This window comes from Phocoena phocoena, chromosome 5 (genome assembly GCF_963924675.1).
Source record: "Phocoena phocoena chromosome 5, mPhoPho1.1, whole genome shotgun sequence".
NCBI lineage: Eukaryota > Metazoa > Chordata > Mammalia > Artiodactyla > Phocoenidae > Phocoena > Phocoena phocoena.
This window is the reverse complement of record NC_089223.1, coordinates 40,651,055-40,671,821: the sequence shown is the minus strand read 5'-3', so window position 1 is coordinate 40,671,821 and position 20,767 is coordinate 40,651,055. Positions and strand designations below refer to the sequence as shown.

At 42.9% G+C, this 20,767-nt stretch overlaps 1 protein-coding gene across 2 annotated transcripts in view; it reads right to left on the bottom strand.

Moving 5' to 3' along the window:
• SCD5 (stearoyl-CoA desaturase 5) overlaps positions 1-20,767 on the bottom strand; it is a 165,162-nt gene that overhangs the window by 54,332 nt on the left and 90,063 nt on the right. For both annotated transcript variants that reach the window (XM_065877154.1, XM_065877155.1), the window contains exon 3: positions 7,990-8,195. In XM_065877154.1, the coding sequence (XP_065733226.1) occupies positions 7,990-8,195 (206 nt within the window). The remainder of the gene's footprint in view (positions 1-7,989; positions 8,196-20,767) is intronic.

The following is a 20,767-nucleotide window of genomic DNA, read 5'->3' as shown; positions in this document are numbered from 1 at the left end:
CCCTGAGAAACGCCATGCACCTCATGGCTTCCATTATTGAGGTGTGAGTGGGCAGAGAGGATGCCAAAGAGCTGGGCTCTACGTACAGCATGGCTGAGTGATGCTCACCCTGAGGACAGTTTGGTTCAGCTGTTGAAGGACCATCAAGGACCCAAGCGAAACAGGAAGTGGTCAAACCAAGAGTAACTGATGAGCAAGGCAGTTGGCAGAGGGTGTTTGTGCTTGAAAGGCCCCACCTCCATGTCTGTCCCCAAATCTCCTCCACATGTTTAGATGTTTGAACGTCTCATTATCCAGAACCTCTCCTTTGGGGGTTATTTCTATAGAGTTTTCCACAAGATACAATTAGCCAACCAATGTGTTCAGCCATTCAAAGTCACTAAATTCTAGACAAGAATTGTTGTACTAACCTAGCAACAGTTAGGGTAGGGCCCCAAGGCAAATGAACTCAGAGTAGGGAGAGACTCCCCAAGACCCAACATGGAACCTGGATCAAAGAGCAATGGATTTGGTCAACAGAGATGGAGTCAAGTTGGTTGTAAGTCCCCAGACGACTCATCCCATCCCCCTAGGGGATCCCCCAAGTGGGAGATGAAGCTGCGAGGGTAGGGAAGTGAAGATGAGTCAGTTGTAGGTTTGTCTGGATGCTCTATCCTGGCTATGTGATCGTCCCCAACAGAGAAATACACTTAGAGTTTACACAGACAGGACTGACACAAAGTCATAAGAAGGAAGGTATCACTGAGAGATTTGGTGCTTGCCCTTGAAAACGGAGAAAAAATAAAGACAAATAACAGATCAGGTGACAAATTGAAGTGAAATCGGTCTCAAAAATTCTAGCCATTCAGTGCCTTTCTTCCTGAAATGACAAGATTTACACATTTTCATCTCTTCCAAGGGCACCAAAACAAGTGCTTCACTCTTCTGTATCATTCCATCCATTTTCTCTTAGCTTATCTCATCACCATGGTGATGAGGCAAGGACTTTATTTTCCTGTGTCTGGACTACACCGGCATCCTTGTCAGTTACTTCAAAAATGCACGTGTCTGCATGTTACTTCTAGAGGAGTTTCTCATCTAAGATGGGAATCAATGGGATAAGAAAAGCATTAGGAGAAACAGCCTCTGGACTCTATCCACATTCTGCCATCTCAGAAAAATTATTTGAGATTCCAGTTTCTGCTCACTAAATGGAGACAGAAAGGCTACTCACTTGCTTAATAACAAAATGTTATAAGACTGAGTAACTTGTGACGGCCAATCATTTTGCTTAAGGCAGAACAATTAAATAACTATGGCAGAGACTAACTGCTTACTCCATATCAACTCACCCTTTTTTCCACAGAAACAAAACCAGGATTTTATTCAGGGGTACAATACATCATCCAAGAGACTGCATTTCCCAATTTCCCTTGAGTGCAAATACAGTTAGGTGGATCAGCTGTGAGTGTCTTCTGGGAAAGCTCCTCATAGGAAACTGACTCAACTGAGCAGTGTTAACCCCACCCCAACCCCACCTTCCTTTTGCGTGGAGCTCTAGGGGTAACCTTGGACCTCAGAATGAAAGACTGAAGGTCACATGCTAAGGATGGTGGAGCAGAAAGATAAAAGAGGATAGCCTCATCCACCAGAGGGCAGACAGCAGAAGCAAGAAGAACTACAGTCCTGCAGCCTGTGGAACAAAAACCACATTCACAGAAAGACAGACAAGATGAAAAGTCAGAGGGCTATGTACCAGATAAAGGAACAAGATAAAACCCTAGAAAAACAACTAAATGAGGTGGAGATAAGCAACGTTCCAGAAAAAGAATTCAGAATAATGATAGTGAAGATGATCCAGGACCATGGAAAAAGAATGGAGGCAAAGATTGAGAAGATGCAAGAAATGTTTAACAAAGACCTAGAGGAAATACAGAAAAAACACATAGAAAAATTAAAGAACAAACAAACAGAGATGAACAATACAATAACTGAAATGAAAACTACACTAGAAGGAATCAATAGCAGAATAAATGAGGCAGAAGAATGGATAAGTGACCTGGAAGACAGGATGGTGGAATTGACTGCTGTGGAACAGAATAAAGAAAAAAGAAATGAAGACAGCCTAAGAGGCCTCTGGGACAACATTAAATGCAACAACATTTGCATTATAGGGGTCCCAGAAGGAGAAGAGAGAGAGAAAGGACCTGAGAAAATATTTGAAGAGATTATAGTTGAAAAGCTCCCTAACATGGGAAAGAAAATAGCCACCCAAGTCCAGGAAGCGCAGAGACTCCCAGGCAGGATAAACCAAAGGAGAAACACACCGAGACACATAGTAATCAAACTGACAAAAATTAAATACAAAGAAAAGTTATTGAAAGCAGCAAGGGAAAAATGACAAATAACATACAAGGGAACTCCCATGAGGTTAACAGCTGATTTCTCAGAAGAAACTCTACAAGCCAGAAGGGAGTGGCATGATATAATTAAAGTGATGAAAGGGAAGAACCTACAACCAAGATTACTCTACCCGGCAAGGATCTCATTCAGATTTGATGGAGAAATCAAAAGCTTTACAGACAAATAAAAGCTAAGAGAATACAGCACCACCAAACCAGCTCTACAACAAATGCTAAAGGAACTTCTCAAAGTGGGAAACACAAGAGAAGAAAAAGACCTACAAAAACAAACGCAAAACAATTAAGAAAATGGTCATAGGAACATACATATTGATAATTACCTTAAACGTGAATGGATTAAATGCTCCAACCAAAAGACACAGGCTTGCTGAATACATACAAAAACAAGATCCATATATATGCTGTCTACAAGAGACCCACTTCAGACCTAGGGACACATACAGACTGAAAGTGAGGAGATGGAAAAAGATATTCCATGCAAATGGAAATCAAAAGAAAGCTGGAATAGCAATACTCATATCAGATAAAAGAGACTTTAAAATAATGTTACAAGAAACAAGGAAGGACCCTACATAATGATCAAGGGATCAATCCAAGAAGAAGATATAACAATTACAAATATATATGCACCCAACATATGAGCACCTCAATACATAAGGCAACTGCTAACAGCTATAAAAGGGGAAATCAACAGTAACACAATAATAGTGGGGGACTTTAACACCTCACTTACACCAATGGACAGATCATCCAAAATGAAAATAAATAAGGAAATAGAAGCTTTAAATGACACAAGAGACCAGATAGATTTAATTGATATTTATAGGACATTCCATCCAAAAACAGCAGATTACACTTTCTTCTCCAGTGTGCACGGAACATTCTCCAGGATAGATCACACATTGGGTCACAAGTCAAGTCTCAGTAAATTTAAGAAAATTGAAATCATATCAGGCATCTTTTCTGACCACAATGCTATGAGATTAGAAATGAATTACAGGGGAAAAAACGTAAAAAACACAAACACATGGAGGCTAAACAATACGTTACTAAATAACCAAGAGATCACTGAAAAAATCAAAGAGGAAATCAAAAAATACCTAGAGACAAATGACAATGAAAACACGATGATCCAAAACCTATGGGATGCAGCAAAAGCAATTCTAAGAGGGAAGTTTATAGCTATACAAGCCTACCTCAAGAAGCAAGAAAGTAAACGAATCCGGTTCTCTACTGGCCCTGTGCTGCCATAACCTGGACCTCCACGATTCTTTTACATGTGAGAGAAACTAACTTCTATCTTGTTTAAGCCAAACACAATTCCCAACTGATAGACCCACTGTCAACCTTATAAGTAGGCCCTTCTAGGCTCACCCCCAACGTTTGCAGGGCCTAGGCCAAGAGCAGAGGTGGGAGCCCCTAGCTTGTAGCCCAATCCCTTCTCTTCCCAACCCAGCTCTGTCTGCTTTGTGTGGACATCCAAGCCCATGCTTCTAAGCTCATCCCCAGGCCAACACTGACCCCGGCCACTCTTCGGGTCTATGGGGCACACACTTCCCTCTAGGAGGACAGAGCCTGGGAAAGGCTGCTGTAGGCTCTGAAAGTGAGCTCAGAGCCACTTGGGCAGGGAATTTTAGGATCCTAGGACCCTAAGGCACAGTCTAGAAGTGGGAGGAGGTTCCAGGTGGCATGCACCTTTGCCCTGTGATCTCTTCGCCCTGCAGGGAGAAGCATGGCCCTTGAAGGCACAGGGCCCAGGGCAGGGACCCGAAATGCTACAGTCTAAATGTGATACCACTGGCTCCTCTCCCTCTCACCTCCTAATGCCTGCCTTTTCATCATTCACAACTTGACAATAGAGAGAAACCTGAAGTAGTCCAGTTAACTACTTGTAACAGCCTTGGTAAAGTTATCTTTTAGAGGAAAAGCCTGGAACTATAGCTTGAACTGTGCTGTTTCCCTGTTACCCTTAATGCTGCTATCTTCTCTCTTTTATGAGACTGTATAATGGAAAGCTGATCAAGCTTGGCTCTCAGGCAAGCTTGTCTTTAGTGAGCTGTCATTAGGATGGCCACGCACTGTGGATCAAGCAACTGCAATACTGGTGCTGGCGTTCTGACTGAAGGAGGAGTCTCCAGATCCTGGGTCCTTCTCATTTACACATCTGCCTGTTTGAGGAAACTCTCCAAGTGTTTACCTGGGTCCCTTTGTACAAACATTGCTCCCTAGGAGGGAGTGGAATCAGCAACAAACCCCGGCCACCAAAACTGGAACAGGGACTTTTGCCCTAGGAGGACTACAGAGAAACGGATGGGAATTGTGACCAGGAGAGGGACTCTCTAAGAGGTGCCACTGAAATGGCCCAGGACTGGGTCCCAAATGAGCTGGGCACGTTTCTCTGTTTCTCAGGAAGCCCCCCACTCAGCCTAGGGTAGCAGGGACTGAGACCTGATATGACAGTGCCACTGCTGATAGGATCAACCACTCCAGCTCCCACCCCTATGTGCAAGGACTTATTCCTTAAGGAATTTATCTCCTCCACATTGTCTGACTGTCAGGACTGGTAACCTGGCTTCATGAACACAAAAAACGCCCAAATGGCCACAGTATCGTTGTGTATCTTGGAAGCTCTCTTCCTTTAGTTCAGTAATTCTAAGCCTCATTTTGGATTACGGATCTCCACGTTCTCTAGGCTGGATAATTACCAAAGGACATGAGTGTCCACCCACACTGCAGAGAACTGTTGTAGCTCCTTTCAGAAAACGAGGCATAATCCAAAGGACATTGAGCAAATAATCTGAGATGTAGGTACTTGCTATAGACTGATGTTTGTGTCCCCTCCAGATTTGCATGTTGAAACCTAATTCTCAATGCAGTGAGGGCCTTTGAGAGGTGATTAGGTCATGACGGTGGAGCCCTCATGAATAGGATTAGCGCCCTTATGAAAGAGAACCCAGAGAGTTCCCTTGCCCCTTCTGCCACGTGAGGGCAGAGCCAGAAGACGGCTATCTATGAACTAGTTAGAGAGCTCTCACCAGACACTGAATCTGCTGGTGCCTTGATCTTGGGCTTCCCAGCCTCCAAAACTGTGAGAAATAAATGTTTGTTGTGTAAGCCACCTAGGCTATAGTATTTTTGTTATAGCAGCCCAAACAGACTGACAGAACTTCTATCCCCAACTTTCTATTTAAATTTCGTTTATTAGTTTTTTCATAGGAAAGATGGAAGGCATGGGTTAACTAAGGTCCCTCCTAGCTCCAAAGTTCAATGGCTCTATATAGTTCTATGAAATGAGAGACATGATAAATATCCTCCTCCCCATCTATTCTACCCTATTATAGCACTCTTCTCTCTAAAGCATAATTGTCTGTAAGTTAATTTGTGGGTTCCCTGCTAGACTGCAAATTCTGGGGGAACTGAGACCAATCTTTAAGGTCGTATCCTCAGCACCAATTTCTAGCAGGAGCTCAATGATATATAAGAGATGATAATATGAGTGAGTGGTTTCTGATAGCTACAATCTCCTTTGGTTACTGGACTGGAGATGAAAGATGTTCTCAGATAACTATTCAAGGAACATGCCGAAATAGCCTTTGTTCTTCTGCCTGCATTTAGTAATAGTCTTTGGATGTAGGTACCATGAGTATACACCTAATGAATCAGATTACCATATTTTTTAAAGGGAAAAGATGCAAAAAAAACTTCCATTTTTTTTTTGGTCAGAGAAACCCAGACTATTATTCTCAGCTTCGTTCTCAGGAATAAAACAGAAGATCCTCTGCCTCTTCATCTGAGATCTTCAAATTAATCTAAGGTCTGATTGTCCCAAAGCATTACTAATTGTATAGCAACATCATTTATATCACAAAATTGGAAATGACATACGTATCCCATCACAGAGTGATGGCTAAATAAACTATGACACTCAAATGGTGAACCCATGCAGCCTTTGATAATGGTGCTTACAAGATAATCTGAAGTTAAAAGTCAAGACATAAAATGACATGAGCAGTATGACTGCCATCATGTAAAACATGTCAAATATACACATAAAATATAGAAGGAGATACTACAGAATCTGAACCGTGGCTGTGTTTGTGTGTTAGGACTGCACATGAGTTTCTTTCTACTTTTCTGAATTTTGCAGATTTTCCTCTTTTACTCTCATGGTGAAAAATCAAAATCAACAAATCATTTAATTGTAAATTGAAAACATCTGCTATAAAATTTTGGCTATTGATACTGGTTGCGTCCACCTGAAAGAGCTGTATGGCGGAGCACAGAGAAGACCCTATGGTGAAGCCAACAGAAGCAGGGGGTGGAAAGACAGGGAATCCTCTGGAGTTGCCGCTGCCTGTGGAATAAGAGACATCATGGATCTAAGCTCTTACTATATAAATGCCAGACATTTCTCATACATTTTTTTTCATTATGTCCTCATAAAAGCTATAAGAGATAGGTACTACTGTTAGTCCCATTTTACAGCTGAAACTGAGCCTTAGAGCGAGTGTGAGCCTTTGCAACCTGTCCCACCATCCACTGAGGGGAAAATGAGCACATTTCTCAGCCATACTTCCTCTCGTGCAAGGATCTCTTGTGTCAAAGGCACAGCCTCCATTTCCATTATTGGGAGATTCTGTTTGGAATGAGTCCTCAAATGACTCCTGCCTGTCAGTGGAGATGGTGTCCGGTGTCCAGTGACCACTTGTCCACCATATTATCTCAAGGCTCTCACCAGAGTGTGATCCCAAAATTGTCCCTCTTTGCACATAAATCCATTACTTTGGGGCAACGAGCCCATTTATAAATGCTCTCGTTGTGGCCAACTTTACAGATCCAGACCAACATGGATAGAGCCCAGGCCAGCTCCCTAGTTAAAACGTGAACCATGGTTGCCCTCCACTTGCCAGCATGATAACAGGCAAGCTTTCACCATGTGCTTGTTGAACATAGATCCACCCTGCAAACGCTGACGGACTGAATATGCTCAGCTGACACCATTAGTGCACACAAGCATTTTGAGGCTCTTTGTTACATGGTCACGTTTTCCCTGCACAGAAACCTACTGGGGTTACCATTTCCAAGGGGAGGGGGAGAGGAGGCCCCACTACAAGAGAATTCAGGGAGAACAGAGCAGGGGACCTGGCGGGAGTCCAGTCCTGTTGAAGTCAAGTGTGTCACTAAAATAAGCAAGTCCCCTCTTTCCTCCTCGCTACCCCAGGGAAACATGAATGCGCAAGCGAGGACAACTACAGAAACATTCCATGAAATCAGTAGTTCAGGTGGGTCTGAAGGAAATGACAAGTGGGCTTAAAGGAAATCCATTTCAAAATCAAGTTCAAATTCAAAACAAATGTGTGAACAGGGGAAAACGTAATGATCAAAAAGGAATGAATTTAAAAATATACATATATATAATAAAAAATATTATTAAAATAAATAAAAAGGAATGAATAAACAGACGGCAATCCTAACAAGAAGACACAATCGTCAGGGTAAGTGCTATGCGGAGAACTGCTTGGGGATATTACTGCACTCCAGGTCCTGTCGCTCAAGCAGGGACAATCGATGGTGTCCGTTCACTTACTTTCTCTGGAACCGGACCACAGGATCAGCCAGCAGGTCGGTGACGTCAAGCTTCCTCCCCTTCTCGATAACATCCCGATGCTTGCGGACAAACAGCCACCCGATATGGGAGAAGAAGAAGCCCCGGCGGGCGTTGTGGGGATCAGCGTCCGTCTCCGAGTACTTGTGGTGGACTCGGTGGTCCCTGGACCACTCGAAGATGTCATTCTGCAGAGAGAATGCAGACCTGAGTGAAGGGCTAAAACACCCTGGCACCTTCCCCAAAGCTCCTCAGCCTCCCCTCCTCCCGCCCCACCCCCTCACCTCCTCACTGATTTATACTTGCTCCCACCCTCAACCGCAATCTCTCAACCTCAAGTTCAATCGCTGGGGGTTGGTCTGGGGTGGTTTTCATCCAAACAAGAGTATATCCTCACTTAGTGAGGATCTTAGCTTGTCTTTGGAATGTGCCCACTGCAGGAGGTTCAGCCTTGTTGAGTGAACTAGTGGGGAAACCCGAAGAAAGTTCTGGTTACCGAAGTCTCCTGGGAGATCGTTCATGTCAAGAAGAGAGACATCTGCCCTCAAGTTTTGGTGGTCAGAGGAGAGGTGTAACCTTGAGTATGGAAGGGGGTTAGTTCTTGGTCTGGCTCTCTCTGCCCTCCCTCCCCCGCTTTGATGGAGTTCATGTCCAACACACAGCAAAGAGGAAGTCAGTAAGTAAAAATGCAAAGAGGTACTTCACCAAATCTTTGCAAAATACCGAGGCACAAATAATGTTTGAGGACTGCTCTAACAGTGTGTCACAGAACGGAGGGGAGGGAACTTAGGCTCCTTGTGGAATCTGGTGTACTTGGCCAAATCTACAACGTGGAGAAGCAGCAATGCCTGAGGGGCAGGCGGCACTCACTGGAATCCCAAGAGAGACTCTGGTGCCCAAGGAAGGAGAAGCATCAGAGTCCAGCAGACTCTGCCAAACCCACAGACAGGGTGGGGCTCAGGCACACATGGGGGACCAGCCTGTTGACCCTCTGGTGAAGGGAGAGAGTGACAGGAGCTGGAGGACCTGCGTGAGCTATCAGGGCAGCATTTCAGCTGACACTGTTAATGAAATCTTAGCTATAGCCATGGGCCAATGAGACCTATAAACTTTCGATGTATACTCAGATTTGTTTTTATCTGATAATGCTTTCAAAGCTTTGAGATGACAAATTAGGTTGGGAAGTAGTGCTTTTGGTAGGAAAATTACAGTTGACCCTTGGACAGCACAGGTTTAAACTGTGCAGGTCCACTTACACACGGATATTTCTCAATAGTACTTCACGGTCTGAGGTTGGTTGAATCTGAGAATGTAAAGGAACTGCAGATAGGAAAGGCCAATGATAAACTACAGATGGATTAACCCCCAAGTTGTTCAAGGGCCAACTATAATCTGAAAATAAAAATAAATATATATAGTGTATAAGCTCTTTTTTTAAAAAAAAAAAAAGGTAATAATGTTTTATACCATACTATTCAGTACTTAGTCATGCTTTCATTAGGAATCTGCCATTTCACAGATATTGGCTTCTTCATGCTGATGAGAAGAGAGAGAACTGTTTTATCCTCAAAGTTTTAACAGTTCTTTTAACCAAAAAATATTTCATGGAGCTTTTTTGTCTCTCTGGCTCAACCAGTGCTGCTGGAAGGCAACTCAACCTTGTTCATTTTATAGCACCATTGAAAACTTTTAAAATTTGCTTAACCCTTGGGTAATGGGACAGAAAGAGGGAAGGTAGAAAGACCTTAAGAAGTATATGCTCAGCTTTGAATATAAAGAGGGAAAAATGTGCTTAGCAATCTGTGTAAGGTAAAAATTGTAGCCTGGCTTACTGCGATAAGAAAGAGGTCTTTAAATTTTACCAGTGTGTTGAAACACAGTGGTTGGAAAGAGTGAAAGCATTTATTATTTATAATCACAGAATCTGGAGTCTGGAAGGAATTTCAAATGTCAAGACCACTGCAGCCCAAGGAATAATTTATTACTTTTGCATCCAGTTTATTGCTTTTATTGCAAACCCAACTAAACATAGGAAGGAGGGGGAACACTCTGTCCCTAGTCCACAGATGGCAAAGTTAAGGTTTAGAAGACATGTACTCAAGTTCATCTAGTAAGTCAAACCAATAACGGAACAAAGATGGTGCTCCTTCGGTTCTTAGTTCACACTCGTTTCCACAAGATATTTCCCTTATTCTTCCAGTTTAGGGGAGGGAGAGTCTTTTAAAGAGAAAACTCTAAGTGGAGAGTTCCAAAGGGCTAGAAACATTATTCTCATAAAATTAAGCATGATAGAACAACAAAAGAATGATGATGAAGACAAGATGGAACAGAGATATTTCTTTATTTTAATCCCCCTTACCTGAATGCCTTCCAGACAGAAGCTACTTTGACTGAAGCAGTGGAATGAAGCAAGGATTTGGGCCACATTCCAAATAGTCGAGCATACAATCGAGCCAAAAATACTTTAAGATGTACTTTAAAAAATCTTTTTTTTTTTAAACTCTAAAGCTGAGTCCAGCGAAAAAGTGACTCAGAGAACAAGATGTAAGACAACAATAGGGCAGAAAGGAAGTAAGATTCACATGGTCGTCTCTGGGCCCTCTTCTTCCTACTTATCTGCATTTTGCTTCTACCCTGAAGTGATTGGGTGTGGAAGCCAACCTGGGAAGAGCATTTGTGTTTGATGAAAAGGTGTGTGTACCGAGGGTGTGTTTAGTACAGTCAATGTGTGAGGAAGGGAAAGCTGAGGGCCGACAAGAGATGGTGACCTTCCATCAACGAACTGACTTGTCAAGTGTGCGTATTCCGTCTGTCCATGCTCTGCGTGCACATTTTAATAGGGGCGTGATGCTGGACTCAGCAGCAATTCCTGAAGCCTAAGTACGTACACTTTCTAACAAATCAATTAACAAATGATTCAACTTGCAACTTCGAGTTTGTACTTAATGGTCGGTTCTGGTAGATCACGCTCTTAATACCCCATTGCCTTCAATAGTGGACACTCGCCCTGTGTTTATTGATCACTCCTGAGAAAGAATTGTTGTGGTGAAGGGAGCTACATTAGCTCTAAGAGCGCTAGCTGTAACTGAGGCACAGGCAGGGGTGGGGTCGGGGGAACAGGAGAGGAAGAGGAAGACAGCCAATCAGGTGTATACCCCTCAGTGGCAGGTTTCATTACTCAAGAAGCCATACCACGTCCTACTTTGTGCTGTCCAAGAGAAATACAATTGTGAGCTGCATATGTGATTAAAATTTTCCTAGTAGCTACACTAAAAAAGTGAAAATAAACAAGTAAAAAATCAATTTTAATCATATATTTTTCCTTAACATACTACATCCAAAATATCACTCAATATATTATTAGCATAAAATCATTAATGATATATTTTATATGATATTTTTCTGTACCCATATTTCAAAACTGGGCTTGTATTTTACAATTCCAGCACACCTCAACTTGGACCAACCACATGTCAAGTACTCAGTAGCCACATGTGGCTGGTGGCTACCATATTGGACAGGGCTAACCCATGGTTTGGACACTTTTCTATATGTGTTATACTTTTAAAGATTTTTAAAAATTCAACGTTGAGTATGAGTGGGAGGGAGAAATTGGCACAAACCATGTGAAGGGCAAATGTGCTGCATGTATTAAAAGCACTAAAATTGTGCAATTCGTTTTCTGGAGTTTATCTTAAGGAAATAATCATAGCTGTGTGCAAATATCTAATCACAAGGATGCTCATTGAAGTGAAAACTTGGAAAAACCCTGAATTTCCACATAACAGGATTTGACTTTGTACCTTGTGATACATTAGTTAATTGAATACTCTGTGTGTGTGTGTGTGTGTGTGTGTGTGTGAAATATTAAGAAAACGTCTTAGGGTTACCTTAGGGGAGGTAAGACTGGGAGGTAGGAGAAATACTTTTACATTTTATTCTATACTCAGAAATTTTTAACAAGAGCATCTGTTGGTTTTGTATTTAAAAACTCACAAAAAGGGATATTGTAGTATTGACATGGAGAGATGAGGTAGAAGGTAGTTAAGTGAAAGACAGTTTTCAAAATAAAAGATGCAGTAATGAATGCATTCTTAATAAAAATATGTATTTAAGCACAGAAAAATTTTAAAGTATAAGTCAACATGTTTACAGTTGTTCTCCGTAGGGAGTGGGGCAGTGGATGATTTTTAATTTTTTCTTTCAGTTTGTCTGTATTTTCTACGTTGTTATAATGATCAAGTTTTTCTTTTGTAATATGAGGGAAACATTATTTTTAAATTTCTATACTCCAGAATCAAAATAACCCAGCTTCTGCCATCAGCCCCAGGTTAGGAAAAACTATGAAGCCGTAATATTCATCTAGTAATCCAGTCAGTGATATATCTTTTTTCTTTTCTCTTACCTTTTCTGTCTTCTTTTTTTTTTAATTGGAGTATGATTGCTTTACAATGTTGTGTTGGTTTCTGCTGTACAATGAAGTGAATCAGCTATATGTATACATATATCCCCTCCCTCTTGGGCCTCCCTCTCATCCCCCACCCCATCCCGCCCATCTAGGCCATCACAGAGCACCAAGCTGAGCTCCCTGGGCTATACCACAGGTTCCCACTAGCTATCTGTTTTACACATGATAGTGTATTTATGTCACCCTTCTCCTATCTTCATTCTTATTAGCACTAACCAACCAATCACACCGCAACCAGGGTGACAGTGCCCTCACTTAAACCCATCCTTTGTGTTGTACCTCTATTACTTCCCTCTCCATCATAGATAATATCCCTAAATGGGATCCCTGCTGAGACTGTAGAAATTGAAATTGATCATGTGGTGATTTTTCTCCATAAGCACAGCCTTTGTGTATTCTCTGGGACTTGAGCAAAGGTAATCAATCTCAAAAGCTCCACTGAAGCAGATTTTGAAGCAACCCACTCTGTCAAAACTACTCTTCCCCAACTTCCTTTTATGTTCAGAATAAATTCTTGAATCAAGTCCTTTAAATGGCAGTAGGGGAAACTGTCTTTTAAGGCCCACGTAATTTGCTCTGGGTAGCAAGATGAAGGCCAAGTTAAACAGCATTTAGCTTGTCCCAGTCAACAGATCTGAAAGCAGAACCAGTGACTGGCTTTCCCCTAGCACAGCTGCAAACAGTTGCTTGCTTCTGACCAGACACCAGTGTGGTTGTTCTGTCCCCTAATTCAATTGTGTGGCTGCTTAAAATTCCAAAAGGGAAAGTTTACCAGGTGGCTTCAAATCATAGCCAAAGGGAATTCCACTTGTATTCATAATACATCTTTGTTTTCAGTCAGTAGCGAAAAAGAAACTAGGACCAACATGTTAGCTTCAATAGGCAAGTTTTAGAGTAGAACGTGTGTATATGCTTGTGTGTGTGCATGTTTGCATGTCTTATGAGTAATGATGCCCTGTCTGAGAAAAAGGGTCGTTTTCTCAAGGGGGTCAAAGAGGGAAAGATGCTGTGGCCTCCACTCTTTAGGGACCCTAAGGCTCATTTGAAATAGACTTTATCTCAGTCTCTGGGGTCTGAATTTAATCTCCCCCAGTTCAGATGCCAACATTGTACTATTCAGACAGTGAAGAACATTCGGTGCTTTCCCCACTGTTGATACTGGGTCAGTATTGATTTCCCTCCAGATAATACTGGCAATCTGTAAGAAGAGCCCAGAAAGTCCCCAAGAAAAGCCTGGCAGCAGTCTTCACCACCTGGCAAATTGCAGTTTCGAGAGAAAAAGTCCCCACTTGCTGCCTAGTCCTCCTGTGCCACTCAGCCTGGGGAGGTTTTAGGAGCCAGGCAAATGTTGAAAAGCCAACTTTAACAGTTTAAAAAAGTGTTTGTTGACAAAACTTAAAGATTGCAAAGTAAAAAAAAAAAAAAAAGATTGCAAAATAAGAAAGGGGGTCTCATATTTTCTTTTGTTACTCCAGTATTTATCTCTTACAACGAGAATGTATTTGAGTAAGACATATTTTTATTTTATATTTTTAATTAATTATATTTTTGGCTGCGTTGGCTCTTCGTTGCTGCATGTGGGCTTTCTCTAGTTGTGGCGAGCGGGGGCCACTCTTCGTTGAGGTGTGAGGGCTTCTCACTGCAGTGGCTTCTCTTGTTGCGGAGCATGGGCTCTAACAGCGCAGGCTCCAGTAGTTGTGGCACACGGGCTCAGTAGTTATGGCACACGGGCTTTTGTTGCCTTTGTTGCTCCAACGGAATAGTCTTCTAAAGCCTCCTGCCTCTAGTCCTTTCCCCTCCACAATACATTTGGTACACTGCAATCATACTCCCCATATTCATATGCCCCCCAAACCTATCATTCTCTTGCTTCTGATTTGACAACCTCTCTGTATTACTTTTCTCATCAAGCCTAAACATTTCTTCTTCTTAACAATCAAATAGCTTCAAATGGCATTAATATTCTTATCTTTCCCACTTTATTTCTTTAATTTGACAAATATGTACTGAATGTTGGTATGTGCTAGAAGATAAAGAAGGAACAAGACAACAAGGCTATGTCCTCAAACAGTTTATATTCTATGGAGGGGACAAACATAGATAAAATCAGGTGCTATGCAGCAAATAAGTATGGGGAGATACAAGGGCGACATTGAGATAGGCAAGGACTTTCTGATCAGGTAATCTTAGGCTGTGGGAGTTGGGTGGGAGTGAGAGAGGGAGAAGGGAATTGTCTCAGGGACAGGGAAGGACGTGGCACAGTCCAGGGGCTAAGAGAAGACCAGCATGTCTGTGCATGGAGGGCAAGAGTGGTGCAAGATGAGGTCTGGGAGGTTTTGTGGTGAAATAAAGATATACCTGGTCTTTGTCCCCAGTGGTTCCTGGTACAGAGATTCAAAAACTGTTGGAATTTCCTGAGTGACATCATTATGCTAATGAGATGACTCAGTAGGGAGTCCTGGATAGCTTCAGGATTGGGGCTGGTCACCAGAAAGACCAAGTATGTGATTAGAGGGTCGGCCCTTTGGTAGGGGAAAGGGACTGGAGATTGAGCTCAGTCACATGGCCAGTGATTTAATCAATCACACCTTTCTAATAAAACTCTAGCAAAAGCTCTGGACACAGGCTCAGAGGAGCTCCCTGGCTGATGAACCTACTGATGTGCAGGGAAGGTGAGGTGAGCTGACTCCACAGGGAGAGGCGAGAAAACTCTGGATGTGGGATCCTCCCAGACCTCCCACTGTGTGTCTCTTCCATTTGGTTGGTCCTGATTTGTATCCTTTATAATAAAACTGTAATAGTAAGTATAGCACTTTCTTCAGTTCTGTGAGTTGTTCTAGCGAAGTACTGAACATGAGGGAATTGTGGGAAGCCCTGAGTCTGTAGATATGGGGGGCCTGGAGACCCCTGCTCATGGCTGGATCTGAAGCACCGGCATCCATGTGGAGGACTGGCGTTTTTCTTTGTGGATCTGAAGCCAACTCAAATGGTTAGTATTACAATTGTATTGAAGTACACCCATGTGGAGTGGAAACAGAGCACTAGTGTGTAAAGCCTGATCACACCAGGGCTTCTATGCCATGATAACAAGGTTGGACTTCATTCCAAAGGCAATGCCCTGCCACTGAAAGATTTTCTTTTCTTGCTAGAGAGTGGTTTAGTTTTCAGTAAGTTCTCTCTGGCTGCAATATGGAAAGGGGCAAGTGCTCGGTTTTTGTAGTAGTCCAGGCAAGAAACAGTCATGGCTTGGACTAGAGAGTGGCAGAAATGAGAATTATTCAGTTTCAAGATATAATTGAGCAGTAGAACTTAAAGGGATTGGATAAAAGATTGGATGAGGGGTGATTAGGGGACTAGAGAAAACATGGATGACACCCATATTTCTGGTGGGGAAAACTAGGAGAGAAGTAGTTTGGAGAGAGGGTAGAGTCACAACTTTAATTTTGGGCACACTGATTTTGAGATGCCTAAGAGACATCCAGTGAGAGATGCCATACAGTCAACTGGATTTGCAAACTGACGTTACACCAGTCAGATTCTTTCTTCAATCAGACTGATTTTCTACTGCTCCGAGACCCCACACAGGATGTCACGATCATTCCTCTCTCTCTACCTTAGCTCAGATGTTTCCCTATGTTCCCCCACTTCTTCCTTGCCTATGCAAATCCTTTTTACCTTTTGAGTTTTCAGCTCAAAACTTCCCTTCTGCATTAGGCTTTATCTTAACATCCTAATTCATATTCCTATTTTTGCAGCCCTAAGAATCAGTATGAAGCTTTCAAGCAATTTAACTCCACATTGTCTGGTTAGAGTCCCTCCTCATTATACTTAGGTCTAGCCTGCTCTATCTGATCATAAGCTCCTCATGACAAGGGCCATTTCATATATATCACTTGTGTTCCTCACAAGCACATAATGGTTTATGCACCTTTAAATTCAAAGAGAATTAACCAGCAGATTTACACAAAAAGCTATAGAAGAATAAATAGGAGATATAAAGACAATCAAATGTGTCTGCTTTCTAGAAGAGTTTTTAAAAGCAGGCTAAAAATTTCCTCTGGCATATGAAATTATAAATTTTACCGTTAATTAAAATTGTTGATTCAATGACTTCTATAGCTATCGTACCTTTAGAGTTTAATAAAGCATGTAAAAAAACATCCTTGAAACATTTGTGTGACAAGAGCTCTGGTTGGTGCTAGTAGGAACTAGGACAGGATGACTGAAAAGCTTGAACCTTAATAAACAAGAACCAAAGATGAAAAACAGCTCAATATCTATGGGGATGGGGTGGGAGGAGGCAGCTAATGGAAGGCCCCAATGGATCTGTTAGATCTAGCTTTATTTAGCACCTTCATTAATGACTGGGAACAAGGTGTACACATTTAATAACATTTTTGGTTGGTGCCAAGTTAGGAGGTGCTGCAGACATCATTGAGGACAGAGAAATAACACAAATGGATCTAAAGAGGTTAGAAATATGAATAGAAATTATCACAATGAGATCTGATTTAGGAAAAATGCAAATGAAGGCAGCTGGGAGAGAAATCATCCAAAATGCAAAATAATCAGTGGGTTGGGAAACCTAGAAAGCAGCAACATAAGAGTGTCTGGCAGGATAGCAGTGGAATGAAGAGTAAGCAGTGACACGTGCTAGCTCAGCCCAAATACTTGGTGGCAGGTACAGGAAGAAGTAGCTTGTCAAGGAATTGCATTGTGACACAGTCTACTTCAACTCCCATAAGCATTTCTGGAGACAGTGTGGAAAAATAAACAAACAAAAATATTCACAGATATTTGGCCCTTAGTTTTTTTAGTTGTTAGAAAAGGGATTAGACTTAGTTTCTAAGGTCCCTCAGCTCCAACCTTCTGTGGTTCCAGGAGAGACTGGTGGGGGAGCAGGGATTTAGGGGGCTGGGGGGAGTAAGGGAAGAACACGGATAAGGGGAAGGGGATGCCCTGCCTGTGCGCTACTAAACATCTTCTGTGTGAAAAGAAGGCAGGATGAAACATTTAGCTTGATAATATGTTTCAGAATAGATTCCAAATTGACAGGACTGCAGGTGGAATTCATCTTAAATAAGAGTTACTTTCATCCAATATAGGTGTGGAACCAAATTAACATATAAAAATCTGGTAGCTATTTGTTTGCAAAAATACCCTCGACTTTATCTACCAAGTATTTCTTTCAATAAAAACTCTCTGAATGCCTTTAAAGTATATCATTTTTGTTTACAAAATTTAATCACCTTGATTAAATTTAATCAAGGAATTCATCCATTGTACTACAAAGAGGGTAAGATTTGTATAAAGAGTCTCTGTTATATTTGGGGAGGGCAACATGAGAGAGGGACTAGCCCTACTGGTTGTCATGTCCATCTACAGAATTGCTCTCTCTTCTCAGGACACCCCAGGCTATCACCTTTTCATCCCCTTGAGGTGGTTTCACTCACGTCACCTGCTTCCACTGACCTAGACCCACAACAAAGGAGGAGGTGAAGCATCTTAGGGGAGTGGAGCCATCTTAATCTCTACTTTAAAAGGGACATTTTTATTGGTAGGAAGTGTGGTTAATACTACCAGGCAGGCACAGAGGGAAAATGCTGGGCCTCATGCAGCAGCCCCGGGAGAGTTTCTTCTCTCTCCTGCTTCCCACCTCCACCCCGTCATCTGTCAGAGTATCCCGCAATACTGATGGAGTCACAAAGCAGCATGTATACAACAACGCTTTGATGAATCCAGGTATCACCAGAGCTCAGAGACAGCCAAGCTATTTGTCCTTTCTACTTGACTCCAAAGGTGCCCAGGAGGGCAAGATGCTGTGGAAGGAGATGATGTGAGGCAGGTGTGCAAGTCATCTTCCAAAACCACACCAGGAAGACTTCTCGGGGCATCAGGGTCAGGACCACTTCTGCCGCCGCCTGTTGACACAGCAGGAGGAAACCAACCACATCCACCCATCTTGCCAGAGGAAGGTGAACCTGTTTCTGCCATGCGGAAGAAGGGCTGTACATCTGAAGCTTAGGGTGATTGTTAGGGAAGATGGCACACCCTGAAACAGGATCTCTGCCCTGAGAGTCAGACCTGCACAGGATGCCATGCAAGGATTCTTGAGTCCGCGGCATGTTTTTTTCTCCTTCTAACCAACTGCCACTCCACGCTGCTGCTAACACCCTGAGCTGTACTCGAGGGCACTGCCTCAACATGCAGTCTCCCTCCTCAACAGGCTCTCCCCATGGAGACCCAGCCTTGGGGGTGGGTCCACCATCCTGAATCTGGTACAACATCTCCCAGGTCTCATGACGGTGGTCTGAGGCTCACTTTTGCCATTGAAATGCATGACGCATGTCGCTCCCCTGCCTAAAATCTTGCAGTTCCTTTCCAGGACTTTTAAACTAATATGCAAACTGCTTGCTATGCCTGACAGAGCCCTGCACTGGTGTGGCCATGTCCCGCTCTCGGGCCTCTCCTGTGACCATCTTCTCCCTCACTCCCTTGGACCAGCCACACGGGCCATCTTGCTCCTCCTTGAATGCAACATACTTGTTCCCACTTCCGGCTCCTCCTTCTGTCTGGAATGCTCTTCCCATACCTGTTCCCTCCCTTAGATCTCAGCTCTAATGTCACCTCCTCAGCGACAACATCTTCCCTGATCATCCTCTCTAAAGAAGCCGCCCTCTCTGGCGTTCTTTATCACTGTGTTTAAATTCTTCATCTTTGGGCTTCCCTGGTGGCGCAGTGGTTGAGAGTCCGCCTGCCAATGCAGGGGACACGGGTGCGTGCCCCAGTCCTGGAGGATCCCACATGCCGCGGAGCGGCTGGGCCCGTGAGCCATGGCCGCTGAGCCTGCGCGTCCGGAGCCTGTGCTCCGCAACGGGAGAAGCCACAACAGTGAGAGGCCCGTGTACCGCAAAAAAAAAAAAAAAAAAAAAAAAATTCTTCACCTTCTTCTCTCTCTCTCAATAAACTTGTTTATTTGCTCTCTCTCCCACTGGAATATACACATTAATGAGGATAAGGACCTTGTCCATCTTTTTCTCCAGTGCTGGGAATGATGCTTAATGCACGTATTTACCAAATGAAAAGACAAATAGACACTTTGATCCTGGGACAGGCATTAGGGCATTGCAGTGAGAGTGTGTCCTCTGGAGTCAAGCTGCCTGCACGTGCATCCCCCTTCTATATGTCTTAGTCTTAAATCTGTATGTCCTTGGACAGGTTACGTAGTCTCTTTCTTTCATCTATCAAATGAGGAAAATGACAGTATCTACTTTGTACGGGTATTGTCAGATCACTGAAATACATAATGAAGTGCTGGTATGTAGTTAGGGCTCAATAATTGTTGCTGTTTTGTTGTTATATACCTGCCAAAGTTCATGGCCCATGACCCTGTGTTTCACTTGACGTATTTATGAATCACACGGTAACTTCCATTTTCCAGTCTGACATGTAAAGCGCTTGGAAGTATTTACTTCCATCCTTGCAACAAGAAAAAAAAGCCAAGTAAACTGAAAATCAACAAGTCTTCTTAGATCTGTCAGAGAATTGAGGTCATGGGGCAAACTGCTGCACCAAAAACTAGAGAGATGGACAGGCAGTTACGGAGAATCACAGTCTAGCAGGAGCAGAGGTCCAAGAGGAAAAGTCTGCAGCTGGTGCCAGGATGGGTAGGAATACTTTAAGGTGTAATTGATGAATTGCTGGAGGTTTAGCATGGACGAGCTTGAGAGTTAAAAGCTCCTAGGGGGCAGTCCAGGCGCCCCGACACTTTCATGAATTTTACCTCCAGGATCCCTACCAGGTTCTCACTATGATCAACTGACAAAAATCCGCTTGCTCTTCCAGCAGGAGGGGGAGAAAAGTAACCATTTTGAAATTCAAGGCAGATCTCTCTGTTCCCCTTAGCAAGATCTGTCCTCAAGAGAAATGATTTTACCAGAGCTTAATCAACTGGGGTTTTACCAAAGCCTGATTAACCTGGGGGGAGGTAAATACTCAGCTCCAGCTCAACAAAAGACTGAGACCTAGTCACAGGACTGAGGATGTTCCCCCTCACCTCCATGTCAATAGGGCTCCTGTACAATAACAGGGGATTTGACTGAAAGAACTAAAAGCCTTAACTCCTGTTTAAGAAGAAGCCTCTAGGAAAGCCCAGAGACAGCGAAGGAAGGACAAAAACAAGGCCACTAGAGGAAACCACTACAGCTATAGCACAAGGTAACACAGCCTAATTTCTAGCCAGATAAGCATAAAACCTCACACTAAAGCTTATTTCCTCAGTTCCTGTTACCC